Source organism: Plutella xylostella, chromosome 29, assembly GCF_932276165.1.
Source record: "Plutella xylostella chromosome 29, ilPluXylo3.1, whole genome shotgun sequence".
NCBI classification, from domain to species: domain Eukaryota; kingdom Metazoa; phylum Arthropoda; class Insecta; order Lepidoptera; family Plutellidae; genus Plutella; species Plutella xylostella.
Window position 1 is genome coordinate 5,512,692 of NC_064009.1, and position 15,768 is coordinate 5,528,459.

General features: G+C 38.7%; 1 protein-coding gene across 4 annotated transcripts in view; it reads right to left on the bottom strand.

Moving 5' to 3' along the window:
* Positions 1 to 15,768, bottom strand: part of LOC105381681 (3-phosphoinositide-dependent protein kinase 1) — a 55,371-nt gene that overhangs the window by 10,622 nt on the left and 28,981 nt on the right. For 2 of the 4 annotated variants that reach the window (XM_048631833.1, XM_048631834.1), the window contains one exon: positions 6,032 to 6,177. The exons of the other annotated variants lie outside the window; for them this stretch is intronic. In XM_048631833.1, coding sequence (XP_048487790.1) covers positions 6,032 to 6,177 — 146 coding nt within the window. The remainder of the gene's footprint in view (positions 1 to 6,031; positions 6,178 to 15,768) is intronic. 4 annotated transcript variants of the gene reach the window in all.

Sequence of the window (15,768 nt, forward strand, 5' to 3'; positions counted from 1 at the left end):
CGAAGCTGTATTTTAAGTACCCCGAAGAATATCAGAGAAAGTATAGCGTTATTTACTTGACACTTACAAGCTAAATAACTCTGAAATTTTGACTTCATCAATAGGTATTAATCGCACAACAGTATGACGGCACACTACATGGTGCAATGACCGAAAAATTTAATTCCAAGGGCTCGTTCGTTAAACTTTAAGTAGTTTCCTCTAACAACCTTCAAAATAGCGAGGCCTCTTGATATGATCTACGTAAACTGCCTACATTTGAAACCGTGACTGAACGTGATTCACTGGAATTGATGTGGCCAGTAAATTAATAAAATATTTAAGTTAATCTACCTAGTGAATTTATGCCATAACTTCTTTCATAGCCAAAATTTACCTTAGACAGTCCTGTTATTTGTGCCCATTTTATGCAAAACCCAAACATTTTATTTATGTGTTGTAAGCATATACTATATAGGCTATATATTTTAATTAAGTAATTATTTACTAACTACTTTCCAAAATATCAAGTGAAGTTCAATTTTTCATAGCAATATTAAGGATATTATAATTTTTATGTCATAATCGTAACATCATTTTAATTTGAAACAATTATTATTTCTACAAACCTACCTATCTATTCTAATAGTTGATAGGGCTAAGCTGGTTGAATATAAATTACCTACCAAAATTGTAATCTGATAGTAAGTAGATATTCTATTTTGGTAGAGCTTCCTTAACTTTAGAGGCTTCTTTCCGCTATTCAAATGTTGAGTAGTGTTTATGTCGCTATAATCCCATGATGATAGCATTTTGTAGATTACATAATTAATTAAATAAGAAAATTTAATAATAAAAACCCAATAGGCACACATGGTCAGCCAGTTAGAAACATAATTATATAAATTAGGAGACTTAAAAAAGCGTAGACCACATAGGTAACGTCTTCAGTATAACAATACGGGATGCAAGAAAAAACATCCCACTCAAAAGTTTTAGATAAAACGGAAGGCAAAGTACGAATAATAATGTAACTGGTTGAAAACAATTATTACAACTGCAACCATGTTGTTGTTTACTGTCAGCTGGAGATTGTTCTAGGTCAAAGGACAGAATGATAAGGTGCGTCAAGATATTGTTGGTACTAAACTAATAGAGTTTGTGAAATTCTTGTGAAAAGTTGAGCCTTATTTTATTAATATACAATACAGGGTATTGCAAAAAGGGTATACTAAGCCCTAAAAAAGACCCTTTTTGCAACACTAAAGTAAATTTTAACCTATTACAATTAAAGGAAGTTAAATAACAGATAAACAGGTCTTGTCTGGTATATAAAGACTTGTTTTTCTAAAGCTACATTTAAATTTGTAGACATTAAAATTATGAAAACCATTATAATTGAAAAAAATACACGGTCTCATATTGTATTATTGAGTATATTTTACCTTACCTACTTCCAATGTCCGACTATAGGTTTGTACACAAACAACAATAACAACACATGGCATTACATAGTTTATGGGGCCCTCGGCGTTCTTCGCTCGTTTCCCGCGTCTAATAATCGATTGCGCCTCCCTCCTGCTCACCCCTCAGCATGCTCTCTTGCTGAATGCACTCTTACCACAAGCCCTTAAGATCGCCATTGCCACTGGAGCACAACTTGAGTATACTAATAAAAACAAGCTTACTGTCCTCGGAAAGTGCATTGATCTCGTGGCGCGTCCTTCTGAGGCACAAAAATTGCTGCAGAGGAAGTACTCGTCTCTTTCCCATAAAGGCTGAGGGAAATAGCCATGAGTGAGACAAAAGATACGTAGTAGGCAGGATGCGCGTGGCGTGCCGCACCGCGGCCAATACACTCGCCTGAGCGCAATGAACGGCGGCGGCCATTAACGTAAAGGCAACACGTTTTACGTTTTGGCGCCAAGATTCACGTGGGGAGCTTTTATTTGATTTGCCTAAGCTTAATATTACTTATTAGATATATCAGCCTTCACGATAAGATCATACTTAAAATTGAAATAAGCCTAGTACTTTGTAACGAAAATTATTTAAGTATTCATAAGAGTTGAGTGGGGCATCGTTTACCTCCACTAATAGGTCATATTGCAATAAAATCATACTGATACTTGATTGAATTTGCATTCAAATAGGACAATTGTAATCATTTGGAGGAAATGTAAATAATAGGAACTTTTACGAGGTTTTTATTGCAATAACATGTTAAGTACCAACATTTTATATTTGAGGCTGTCTAGTCGTAAAGTTAATCGACTGTAGAAACAAGGGGTGAGGAAGCCGTATTGATGTTAGTAAAATATTTAGGTACCTAAGTATGTATGAAACTTAAATAAAAAATAGCCATAATATTCAAAAATCAAAATGCGAAACTGACAATTGTTTATGGGAGTTAAGGAATGTATAGTTTTATGGATAGTTGGATACCTATTGAATAAGCTAAAATAGATAGAACCAATGGTCGGAAATATAAAATAATAAAAACACACTGACTATAATGCTTAATTTTCTATTCAATGCTATTCATAATATTTCCCGCCAACAACGATATTTCGTAGCAAGATGGCGGGAGATCGTAGGTAGCGTAGCAATGGCGCTCGACCACGTGGTTTTGGCGTGCATTTTGAGAAAATGTTCACCAAATCACAATTCCCATGCGGTAAAATCACTTAGCTTGTTTTATCTATAACTAATAATTATGTATATTACCTACTTAATAATAACAAATTTTAAATTCTTTTGATCGATATAGTGTACTTAGGTCTTAGGTACGAGATAAGAAAAACAAGTAAAGAGTAAAAATTTATGCAGTTTTTTTTCTTTCTGAGGCTTTCATGTAAAAAATGCAACAAATACATACTTATCTTACAAACTAGTTAGTTTCGTGGAAAAAGATTAGGCAGGCGCGGCGCGGCGCCTCAATAAACAAAAAGGGGACAAAAACAAGAATGGTATGTGCAAAACAAAATCTATCAATGTGTGGGTGAGAATTCCACGAAGGGTACGTTGCATTGGTGCATTGAAGCTAACCCGACAACGTGTTCACTTGGACTTTAGACTCTCCGACCACCGACAGCCTTATGCTCATCCGATGCAACGACCGTTTTCTTTCAAATTGAAACCGGTTCGTAAACAGTCCTTACTAAAATAAAGCTTGACTTGCTATAATTTCTCAAAACAAACATAAAGAAGAGAGTACATAATAATATGCTGGATAGTAAGTTAAGAGTCGAGACTGATAGGCACGGTATTTGTGAACATAGATGTAGATTCCTAATCTGATACCAACTTCAAATTAATTGGATAGTATAATTGGGTAAAATACGTGAAATCCAAGTACTTAAGTACTACGTAAACATACCCCTTTTTTCCTTATTTCTTCCTATTTAGTATTATTAACGGATACACCATTGGCATTACTTAACCATTAAGATTTTAAGAAATTTGATCGATGTTATGAGCGGTCGAGCGAAAAAATCAACAATCCGAGCCGTCTGGCCATTGAACTCCGGGGCTCTGGGGCGGGCGCGCGGCGCACAAAAAGCCCGATGCACCTCTAATTGGAATACCTCAGAGGTTCCACTTGTTAATTCTTGATGGAGTTCGTGATCTCGAATTTAAAATGTAACAGCTTTCGGCGTGGCCAATAATAACAGTTTTAAAACACGTGATTTCGCCGAAGCTTGTTTTATGGATTTAAAAGCTTTTTTTACTACGTCTGATTTTGCATTATCTTCTATATTTAAGAACTTCGTTGCTAGATATGAATGGGAATCTAGCAGTAAATGTCAAACATTTTTAAGTAAGTAACTTAACGATGTTTCATTCAACGTTGAACAAAATTTTCTGCGCATCAATCTTAAAAGTTCCTTAACCTACTGTTCACTGAACCTTCTATCTTACCTTTAAATTAATGAATTTAGATGGCTCCTTTAGAATTCAGTTTATTTATAAGTAATAGGTTTGATGAGATGAAAAATATCCAATACGTTATACTACGCAAGCTGGCCGTATTAAAAAAATATTAAGTATAGCTAGTAGATGAACAGGTAGGCAATTTGGTAAAAACATCACTGTATTTGGCGCGAAAACAGCGTCATTGACCGCCGGGCCACGTGGCGCGCGTCGAAAGCGCGGGAACAACAACATGGCGGACGAAAACAAAGTACTCACTTGGAAAGTTGTGGGATGAGCGAAAATATAATTCATCATCTAAGGTTTTATTTATTATTTATTATTAGGTAATCAGCCACCGTTATAAATATTACAAATGAACTAGACACTAGCTGATTTGTAAGCAGGTGGTTCTGTAAGTAAGTACTTGAACTATTAAAACCTTGCAAAGACCATCATGGACCACTATAAAAGTAACTGCCGGAGATGTAAAAGAGCATTAAAGTTATCGGATAGGAGCAGCAAATGGCATGGCATGGTGTGAATCAAGCTGGAGGAATGCGACGGGCGGCGTCGTCTCGAGGCGCGGTCGTTCCCCGCACTTGCATGCCGCCGCCGCCGCCGCCGCCGTGGCGCAGAGTAGCTGCATTTGCAAGACGAGGCTACATTCTTCGCATACCATACACTACCGCAATCTATTATTCTGCCAGTATTTCATGGCATGGTTGCCATATATGCAGTTGTAGATGCTTCTTAAAGTAGTGATGACTGCTGCTGATGGAAATTTTTGGCTAAATTTAACGAAGGGACCTTAGCTACTAGATAGTAGACACTTTAAGAGAAACCTCTGTTGCCATGATATAAAATCTGCGCATTCAAAGATAAATTGAATGCAAAAGTTTTACCCTATATTTGATTTCTTGTTTTTCACACTCTTAGCATTATAAAGATTCCTCATGTAATATCTTTTCAATAGATACTGCTTTGCTTTCATACTGTTTCGGATGGCTATCTTTTTGTTCTTCTTTCATTACAGAATGTGTAATTAATGTAATTACCAAAACAAGACGGTGAATCCCTTTGCTATTTGACCCATCTAATATGACTTTATTTAGTCTGGCTGCCAGACATCACAGTCGTTGCACTCATGTTACGGTAAACGAAGCCCAGAGTAGGTAGAACTGTGTAGTCTGTGTACCTTTTAGGGCTGTGGGACATGCGGGCGTGGGTGGTCCACCGCGGGCTGAGTCAGCGCCCGCTTTGTTCGCGCGCCCATTCATGGAAGGCTCAACTATGGCGTGGCGCCTTCCCGCTTCCCACAGTATGTGCAATATGCGGCTATGGCTTTATTATAACAGATATAGACCGATGTGGACTTGTATGATCAATAATTTATTATAAAGGTTTAGTACTATTAAGTAGCAAAACACTGGAGGAAGTTAGCTTAGTGCATTAACACGATAGAAGAAGTACTATTAAGTAATGGACAGGGTGTTGCAAAAAGGGTATACTAACCCGAAACCTACAAGTGCAGCATGGTATATCTAAGCCCGAAACTGAAATCAGAATTTGGAAATTCGCGAAAAAAAAAACATTTTCCACAGAAACTTTGTTGGTCAAGGCCGGAATCGAGACAAGTAATTATAGAGAGCTTTATCTTTTAGCAAGAAACAACATAGATCAAATTAAGTCTGTACCAGTGCCTCTGCCTACCCGGTCAGGGATTGCAGGAGTAAGTGGGTTTACGAGTATAAATTAAAGCAAAACCATGATGACTTCATGTTTAGTGACGCCAGTTATGATAAATATGTTTATTGAACTGTGTCCATGATGAGTTCATAAGAACTCAATTGAATATAAGTGGCGCGTTATATCTAACCTAACACAACCAGTGAATGAATCAGACACTGCACATATTCAATCAAACTTAAACATATTGGGCCTTACCACAAAAACTTAGACAGTATTTAACAGGTGTTTAGCGCTGTCAAACGCCTACAAAATATGTCAAATTTCGTTTTAAACACTTGCTAAACAGTGTTTAAAGTTTTTTGTGGTAGTACAGATTGTTTTTATGTAAGAAATCACCTAATTTTTCATTACCTAATTTAGCGATGTAAAAAAAAATTGCAGCACTTACAGTGGTAGACAGTCTGGCCAAAAGAAAGGGGTCGTTTTGCGTGGCCCTGGTTATCGACCTCATCTGTAGCGCGGGTCGGCGGTCGCACGCCAGACGGAAGCGTGGCGCGAAGGGCGAGAGTCGAGACACGGGGGCAGGAAGGGTCACTGCAGCTTACGAAAAACTGAAGTTAACAAGCACTGCTGCGCTAACCACGACTTTAAATCGCTACATTTAAATGCTTGTATAACGTTTAACATGCTTGTTCATGGGCGTGGCACAGGACCGGTCAAAGAGGAAATCTACACTTCGAGCCCTATGTCCCCGATTAGGCATCCCAGGGCCTGATGATGATGATGATGCTTGTTCATTGGTAGTCAAACAGCTGTAGCTAGAGTAACCCTACAGGGCCGGAGGGCGTCTGGAGCGCAGACTACGCGTCCCTTCGCTCACTGGGGCGGCCCTGCGAACGTTCACCCGCCGCTGCCGCCCTCTGTCTAGCTCCACACTTAATTATGTCTACCGAACCTCCCAGCCTGTTGCGAACTCTAACTTAGACCTTAGACGGGCAGGAGAGTCATTGCGCGCTGTAACTTAGGCCATTCACATGACATCAATGTATGTTTTTGATTTCAGATATTAATGTATTAGGTAAAAAAAACTTCAAGCCTTCAGCCTGTGCTCTTTATGATTTGCTATTTTTATTATTAATAGTACACATGTATTAAATCTTTCCTCATTAATTAAATTACTTAAGTAATATAGTTATTATTGAGGTTGTTTTTCATCACAAGCATGCTTGAGGAAAATTGCTATCACGATCCTACCAACAACCTATCTGGAAATCGTTCATGTCAAGGAAAATGCAACCTGTTTTATAGGTAGATAATCGTGTTTGAAATATTGACATGTGCACTAGAGTGTAGTTAAATTGCCAATACCAATTAAGGTAACTAACTGCTGGCGCCAAGACTACGAAGCATTTATTTTCTTACTGTAATAACAGGAAATCTCAAAACAATTCATACTATTACTTTATAACAGAAATATGCCCAATTGACAATAAAACACATTCTACGATAATGTGATGTCATGAAATGCCCATATAATGCGGTATGGCAATCTTAACGGGGTGTATAATATTGTAATAAAGCAATGAAATTCAAAGCATGAGGCAATTATTCTACCCCATGTGGGCACGACCGGCGACCCATTCGGGCAGGGCGGCGAATAATCTTATTATGTGTATTATGGTTTTTATTTACTAGGCAGTAAGTTATTGCCTGTCTGTTTCCACATCCACTTATTTGAAAGTGTTTGTACTGGCGTGTTTGCGAAACTACTAGGTAGGTACCTAATGCCATCCCTGAGAGCTGATATAGGACACTTTTTGTCCCGGAATCCCTACGACAGAACCCCTTGAAAGGCGATGCGAAACTCGCACGTAAAAGCAAGTTATTCATTATTTTATGCGGGGATGATTAAATCTGAATATTAAGATTAGTTCCCTACATTACATAGGTATCTACAGTCCCCTTGAGTCCCCTACTTTCTTACTAACACACCGTCGAGGACGGATCATCAATTAATCTCATTTAAAAGAGATCCGCTTTCCATTGTGTAGCGCAGACGGTATTGAATTTTAGAGCTTGAATTGAATAGAACCGTATAAAGATACGATTTATTTAGAAAACCAGTTAATACAATCAGCATTATGTCTCGCAGTGGCCGCCGGGCGACGCCGCCGCCCCGCCGTCTGCTGGCCTCACCTTGAGCTCACCAGCTTCTCAATAGAACAGCCATTTCACGAGATTTATATACGATTCACGGTAGAATGTGAACATGTGAGCCGTAGATAACCCAAACAACTTTCACCGACGGCGCACGGCGACGCGACGTTATCATGGATTGGAATGGATGCCATTGGCGGCAGTACGGTACTACGGTAGTGAGCAATGAAAAAGATCCAGTGTCATAGGAACTTAACTACTATGTGGAACTATTTACTTAATTGCTCGAGAGTTTAATAGCTTTGTGGATTATGTAGTTGTAGTTATTAGAGAATTCGACTATATACCTTGATTTATGTAGAAGTTTATGTGCACTAGGTTTTTCTATACTTATCAGATAGACATCCATAGAGTTAAGTGAATCGATTATAGGTTTTAACCTAATACGAATAGGTACTTCTACAATGCAAAATAATTGAGGTAGGTACAATCGATTTATTGAACAATTACTCGCAGCTACGAGCCGACTATGCGGGTCACTCGGCAGAGATTATAATTACAAATCAATTGATACTTCCATTGGCTTTCTATTTCAAAGCAGCGCCCGTATCTGTGCACCCCACTCAACTAATAATGTGGTAAATCAAGACGAGCGATTGTCTAATAACAATTACGGTTCCACAATGATGTTTTCAATAATAAAATTGATTCCCATTCCCACAGCAGTAGGTTGTCACGGGTAAATAGAGTCGGCGTGTGTAAGATGGTGATAAGCGTGCAAGCAGCAGCCATGGCAACGTGGTGCTTGGGAGCGTGATTTATCGTCGTCGGTTTCCGAAAGCAAGCGTACGGTGCCCGCACGAGTAACTATAGGTAGTAGAGTAGCCCTAGGTACAGTCAGCAAAAGGACTAAGTTAGGAGACCATGCAATCATTATTTTTTCTATGACCCCTTTTCCCACTCATTTCCATCGAGTTTTATTTGTTTGGTATGCGAATTTCGCCTTTTGATTTTATGCTCCTCGAGTGTTCACACTCTGCGCTTAGACTTCCACATTGAAATCTATTGACGATCTGACAAATGTTAGATGATTCGAAGGGTATTCATCTAATACAGCTAAGTAGATATATAATGTATGTACATAATTCTCTTCATTAATCTTTTACACGTGACTGAGGATCAAACTGTTTCCACTAGGGGTTGGATACTTTGATATGCCACCTGTGACAATTAGTTGGCATATAACTTTTTCTGACTGTACAGTCGTTTCATATAGTAGGTACATAGTGTAGGTGTAATTATATGAAACATTACCACTCCTATGAACTTTGTGTTAGCATTGGACACCCCTCATTCTTACGTTACTATGTACGAGTATAATATGATTCGCAAATAGTACCTAGTAGTAGTAGGTATACCAATTTTATTATACAATACAGCGTAGGTTTGACGTTACAACCGCGTTATATTTTGAGATTATTTGGTCGAGACTACTGAGAGCTGTGGGTAGTGTTAGTAACGTGCTAGTAAAATATGACGCCGACAAAAATAGTTACGCATGTACATTACACGTGGGGCGATCGGGTACGGCCGCGGAGACGACATTACTTTATTGCCATAAAAATCGATACGATAGGCAGGAAACCAATGAATTGTTTTCGCTTATCGACATTTAACAAAAGAATGACGTAGACGGTTTTCTTAGAATCGACGTTGTCGTCGTCGATGCAAGTAAGAGAAAAAACAAACGAATGACTGCAGGGAAATAAGGAAATCATTTATGTTTGTTTCAATGTACAAGTCAAAGCAGGCTATCTTGAGGTGTTCTCTTTAATTGATATAAAAAAGCTAATCCATGCGAAAAGATGGACACAAAACATACTATAACATGTAGACCATGTTACATTTTTCGGTCAGAGAAGTACAAAATAAATTAAGAAAGTATGTAATAAGTAAGGAGGATGACGTAAATTAACGGTGACAGGTATGGATGATTTATGTAAGTAATTTAATAGGAATAGCTGATAAACAATAGTAAAAGTTACTTCATTAGGAATTAAGTAATTTAATTAATAATGAGGTTATTCCTCATAAATTGTGGAGGGGTTTGGCACTAGTAGGTAGTACAGTATACATATAAGTATGTTAGAAACGGTTAAAAACAACTCCAAAGTTCCTAATTGTATACAACGCCAAATCCTTGGTTACACAATGGAAAACAGCAAACAGTGCCAAGCGCATTGGACACCTACAAGTTTTATTTATAAATTTTTCATTGAGGCAAGAAGAACGCCCACGGAATCGGTGGAGTATTATAAGATGTATAACACTAAAAGGTCGAACAACTATTTAACTTTATAAAGTAGTTTGAAGAGCATGTCGTATGTAAGTCATGCCCCTCTCCCTTTTTACTTATTTCTGTGTGTATGTGTAGAATAAATGAGTTTTCTTTTTTTCTTTCTAATTGAAAGTAGCTAAACACACAGTAGGACCAACCTGTATAATACCCGCATTATAAAGTCACTGAAATGCTATGGTCCTAAATCAGTGTTAATTTCAAAAGAGATCCGCGACCTTTGAACAAACAAGCGACATAAACAATGTAGTTACTACTGCTTTTCGAGTTTATTTCCAGGGTTTTCCCCCGGCCCTGGGGTAATGGGGCAATGCCCGTAGCCCCTGCTCGCGCATATTTCCTCAACTTCGCATTATGAATATCAAATTGTGCGAAACGCACAAAAACCCTTGAAGACGGCACGAAATAAGTACCCATTAAAATCATGAGATAATCATAGTTAACGAACATAAAGCTGGTACATTTATCAGACAAATATATTAACATAATTGTTAGGTTGCTTACTGCTTAGACACATAAGCTAATAAATAAAGCAGAGAAACACGCCGTCGAAGACAGTATCTGATTCAAAGGAGACAGAGAACATGGAATTTAAAACAAAAGTAAGAAGTGCGTTAGTTCTATTGTTGGGCGATGCAACAGCGGCGGGGCTCGCGCGCCGTCTCGTATTGCGACTAAATTCGGACACGCACGCTCCGCCACAAATAAGCACACATAAAGTCAAACTGAGCTTTATACTCACTGTTTTTGCTTTTACTATACGTCTCAGACGGCGTATTTACTCTGCCAGACTTTCCAAAGAAACAACAACTTGAACATCTTCTCAGAAAACAATAAAATGTGTAATTTGTTTTGCAGGATGGTCAACGTCCTTTTCGTCCCTGGTAATGTCAAATATGTATAAAGGGGAATCGGCGTTGTTTATGTCAATGTATCCCAAATATCCCAATGCCATTGGGGCAGACGCGACGCGGAGAGGGCATCGACTTCCCTGAATTTGGATACATAAAACATATTATATAAGTATTTAGTTAGCTACTTGTTGATGATGAATATCCCCCACGCCGTGGTGAGACAAGTGGCGGGTGTCGCTGGAGGAGACTGCGACATCGAGCCGGGATGACGATTGACGATCTGTTTTTGGAAGATTGATCGTGCTATCTGTCATCGTCCGGATATACGGATAGTTTGACAAATAACATATGCGGGGATATTTACTAGACGCTCTCCTGAAATTAATAGGATAGCTTTTACGGACTGAAACTGTAAATTAATTATAGATAGAATAAAATGATTACTATGATATGGATATTCATTGAATTTCATCTACCTTTTGCAAACAAGATACGGTATCCTGGGTTATAAAATCTACTTCTATTTATGTTAAAAGCCTGTAACAGAACGCCTACGCATTATGTAGCCCAGTCCCAGTACCTATACTATGTAGATTTTGAACGGCTTGATTGAGGTAAGTAAATAAGCTTATATTTGTCTGAAAAACAGAATTTCTTATTCATTTTAGTAACCTTTAGATACACAAGAGCATTGTGGCAGTATTGACGCATGTATCTGTTTGTTTGTCCTACATTGACGTCACAATGATTGCACCTTTAGTTATCAAGAAAGGGAGATTATGGACACGTTTCCCATGAAGAAATATTTATCATGAATAATCATAAAAATATTTATTTAAATTATATAAATGTTTTTGCTCAGTTTAGATTTACACCGGTTCCACTATGAATAGTGTAAGTGTATCTTAACAGCCAATGCTTTTAGTAAGTATGTAGATTGATCAAATCGTAACCGCGGAAGAAAATAAAAATTCACGATGATTAGCTGCAATATTTTTTTCTAAATTATCTTCCTTAACATCGTTAAATATTAAGCGCAAAAATCACCGGTTCATACATTTTTTGCCATGCACAGTTACCAAACATAATTGTACAGACATCATAGCGTTGCTTTTCGTCAACAACTTTCGCTTTGATCTCGGTAACTTTTTCCTGCTACGACTTCGGCGGACCGTTACCGGCCGTGCTGACTTGCCACGAGAGTCAGACACAGTCATGAAATCTGTACGTTTAACACAATGAGATAGAGTCGCGGTTAGCCCAGCAGCGCCCTGAAGCTTCGTTTTTCGCAAAGAAGAGTGACCCTCGCGGACCCACGCCGTTTCGTCTTGAGCACTTTCATGGAGGCCCGCGGCGGCCGCGCCGTGTCATTGTCAAAACAAGCACCTCTGGAGATTTATTTGTATTTGTTTGCCGCATAAATGTAATTAGGTTTTGTTTGCGGTTCGTCAGCCAAGTCTATGAGTCACGTGGTGAGTAGCACCGCCGCCCCCACGCGCCGCGCCGCCGGGAACATGAGCGGGCTGTATCTGGAGATGCGAGCTTCAAGGAAAATATCAACGATTGTGGAACAACTTCTAATTATAAATCTTACAATTAGAAAATAGCTTTTTCTGACGCCTTTCAAAATTGTTTTATGGACCTACGTGCGCTTATCCTCGAGTTATGAGAACAAATCTAAGCAGTAAACTTGGTTTATCTTTTATGAAACTTGCCAACTAGCCAGAACTAGACAGTATTCGACTTCATTTCGGAGCGACTTGTGATTCTTCATCAGCTTAAATTGCACAAACCACAATATATCTGAAGGAAGATCCTTGCGGATTTAAAGTTTACTGACCTAAAGCTTTTGAGGAAAACCCATACAATGTTCATTTTCCTCATGCTACTTACATACGATACACATCCCGCATACCAATGTTATTTACAAATGGCAAACACCGTGAAAACCTAGTTCAGAAACGCAATTTAGGTTGACCCTAAATGTTTTTCATGCAGTTCTCAAATTGACAACAGATATTATATACATAATAGCTGGTCATAAATTGGCACGCTCGCACTTGACCGGCGTGTTTGTTTTGCTGACCTACTCGCGGCAGAGGCCACTCATGCAACCCGACGCGGACTCCGCCCGGCTCACATCTGAGAAACCAACCAGACTCTTCCAGCAACACACGCTCCACGCTCCACTTACTATTCTCACAACAAACAATCTAGATCGAGACAGTTTTGGCAAGTAACTGTAACCGTCAGTCTCGAATATTGGGCACAAACTGTCATGCTAATAAATCATCTGGAACTGTAGGCAGACATGGCTTCGGCTCGTTCAATTGAGTGAAACTCCCGTTGCAGGTACAGTTACTGTGTAATTGTACTGATGACTTCATTAGCTGTGTTTACAGTTACAGTGACGTCTGTTGTAAGAATGCGAGGTGCGTAAAATTACATCATGACGTTACGTGAGCGGGTGCCATCACGTGAAGCGAGTGGCTAGGGCTAGGCGGTGGTATGCAGGCGCAAGGCCCCGGCGCGGCGCCAACCGCTGCACCGCGTCATCCGTCAGCCGCCTCGCTCATCGCACTCTATAAATAGAAAACAGGCCTAGAGTTTCATTCCTGGAATCCCGGCCGCAGTAAACAACATCACCGTGTGTATATAATCGCCGGTCCTGTTTATCACCGCGAGCTGCTCTCCTCGTATCGGCGCTTCGTGATCCCCTGATAACCTAATTGAAGGTTAATATTATTTGTAAACATCAGCCATTTACTATAGCTCTATTTCGTCACAAGCTTCATTCAGCTATTTCGCCTATTCATTCTGTGTTTTTTTTAAGATTTGTTCGTTCAATATACGTTGGTATGTAAATGTTTCTTATGGAATTCGTCTCGTGACTTGTCATATGACAAAGATGCTATAGGTACACACTCCAACGATACTGTCTACGGTTGGTTGTAGTTGAATTTAGCTTGGCTATTTTTATCCGCCCTTTTTATCATGGCAGTCACTGACTCGGCTTTGAATGATGAATTTAAATATCGATTCATTCATGGTTTACAAACAAACAGGATTTTACGATGCGCAGGATATCCTCAGATCGATATCACTATAATTATTATAATTGCTGACACGATGTGATCCTGCATAATGTAATTTTACCTTATAAGATAAATCTATTTGTATATTATGTAACTAATGTATTGATTATGGAAACAAAAGTCCCAAACGAGTATATCAATTACAAAAATATAATAAACAAATGAAGCTGTAGTTATTTTCATCTAATTGCGACATAATTCTGTACTCTCACTTGCAACATGAAATGCGATTGGAGTAAATAATATTTACGTATGATTACAAACTTATTGCGACTTCAAGCAAAGTTTGACCTCTTTAAAAGATACAACAACACGATACTCTGTGGCATGGGAGCGGCACGTGGTGGCTACAGGGGGGTTACTCTATACTGACGAAAAACGAACGAACGAGAGCCGTCGTGCAATTGGCACGTTCAATACGAGATAGAATCGTGGCTCGAGCAGCAGGGCATCGTAACTTAGTTTTTCCTCAGTATAATTATAATTATAATATGTAGAGTGACCCCACAGGCGCAGCGCCCGCCGCCGCCGCCGTGGAGTAAACATGGGTGCATCGCTCGCTGCCACTAGCAAACAACTCCGAAGAAAATTCCATTGGACTCTGCCACTGCGCGGCTGCGCCGGAAATACTGACGCGACGACGTCCGACGTGCGTATATTGCGTCCATTTTAATTTGTAGATGAGTAAGTTAAATTATGTGTAAGTTCCTATAAAAGTTTAGGGCATATACTATTATGAATCCCGTGCAATTTAACATCGTGTTTTTTGTTATATTAATAACGATGCGTAAGTCACTTTTATTTTTATACCAAATACCAAATTCTGGCCGATGCGTTTCAAACAGAAAAAGGTGCGATGGTATCACTATCGAATATGTATCTTGTTTTTAAAATGCGGGTGGCGTGCAAAGCAACATTAAGAGATATTTATTTGTCGAGAAAGCTGGGAACACATTAATAAGAAACACAAAAACACAAACACAGAATGTAAACAAGCTGGAGAAAACAATTTAATTAAGTATTAGATATTAATTTAATGGGCATCTTCAAGCGGCCACAATGATAACAAACTATGTTATAAATCTCGACTCTTGAGTGCTGGCTTGTAAACAAATATGTACTTAATAATCAAAGTAGATACTTCACCTACTTAGGTAGGTTTTCACATAAAAAAATAGTTTCAGGATCGCACAAACGATTTAATATGTAAAATTATTTAAAAAACGTAACATCCAAGGAATGTTAATCTACCGATTTCATGATTAAGGGCTTAGGCATCCCTAACATCAGTTATAAGAGCAGCTGTTCGTAATGAGTGGACGGCCAGCTGCTTCGTTATTAGTGCAACAATCTAAGAGTGACCACGCGCTGACCACATCAGTTCAGTACGGCATGTTTCCAACATACACAAATATTTGGACTATCACGAATTTTATGACGATGCAAATTACAGCCTAAAAATTTCGAGAAGTGATTAAGTACATGATAAAATTAATTATTTTTGTAATGCTAATCATACATTTATATCAAGAGTATCAAATTGACATTGTCGAGTCCGGAAGAAAATTATCAATCACCCTTATCAAATCACTAAGTTATCTACATTTAATTTGTTTGTAAACATAATCGTTATTTCCCAGTTTTATCGAAAATCTTGATTTCCTGCGTATTCTTGGTAACTGGCACTGTGTAGAAGAAGATATTATCTCCATCAACATCCACA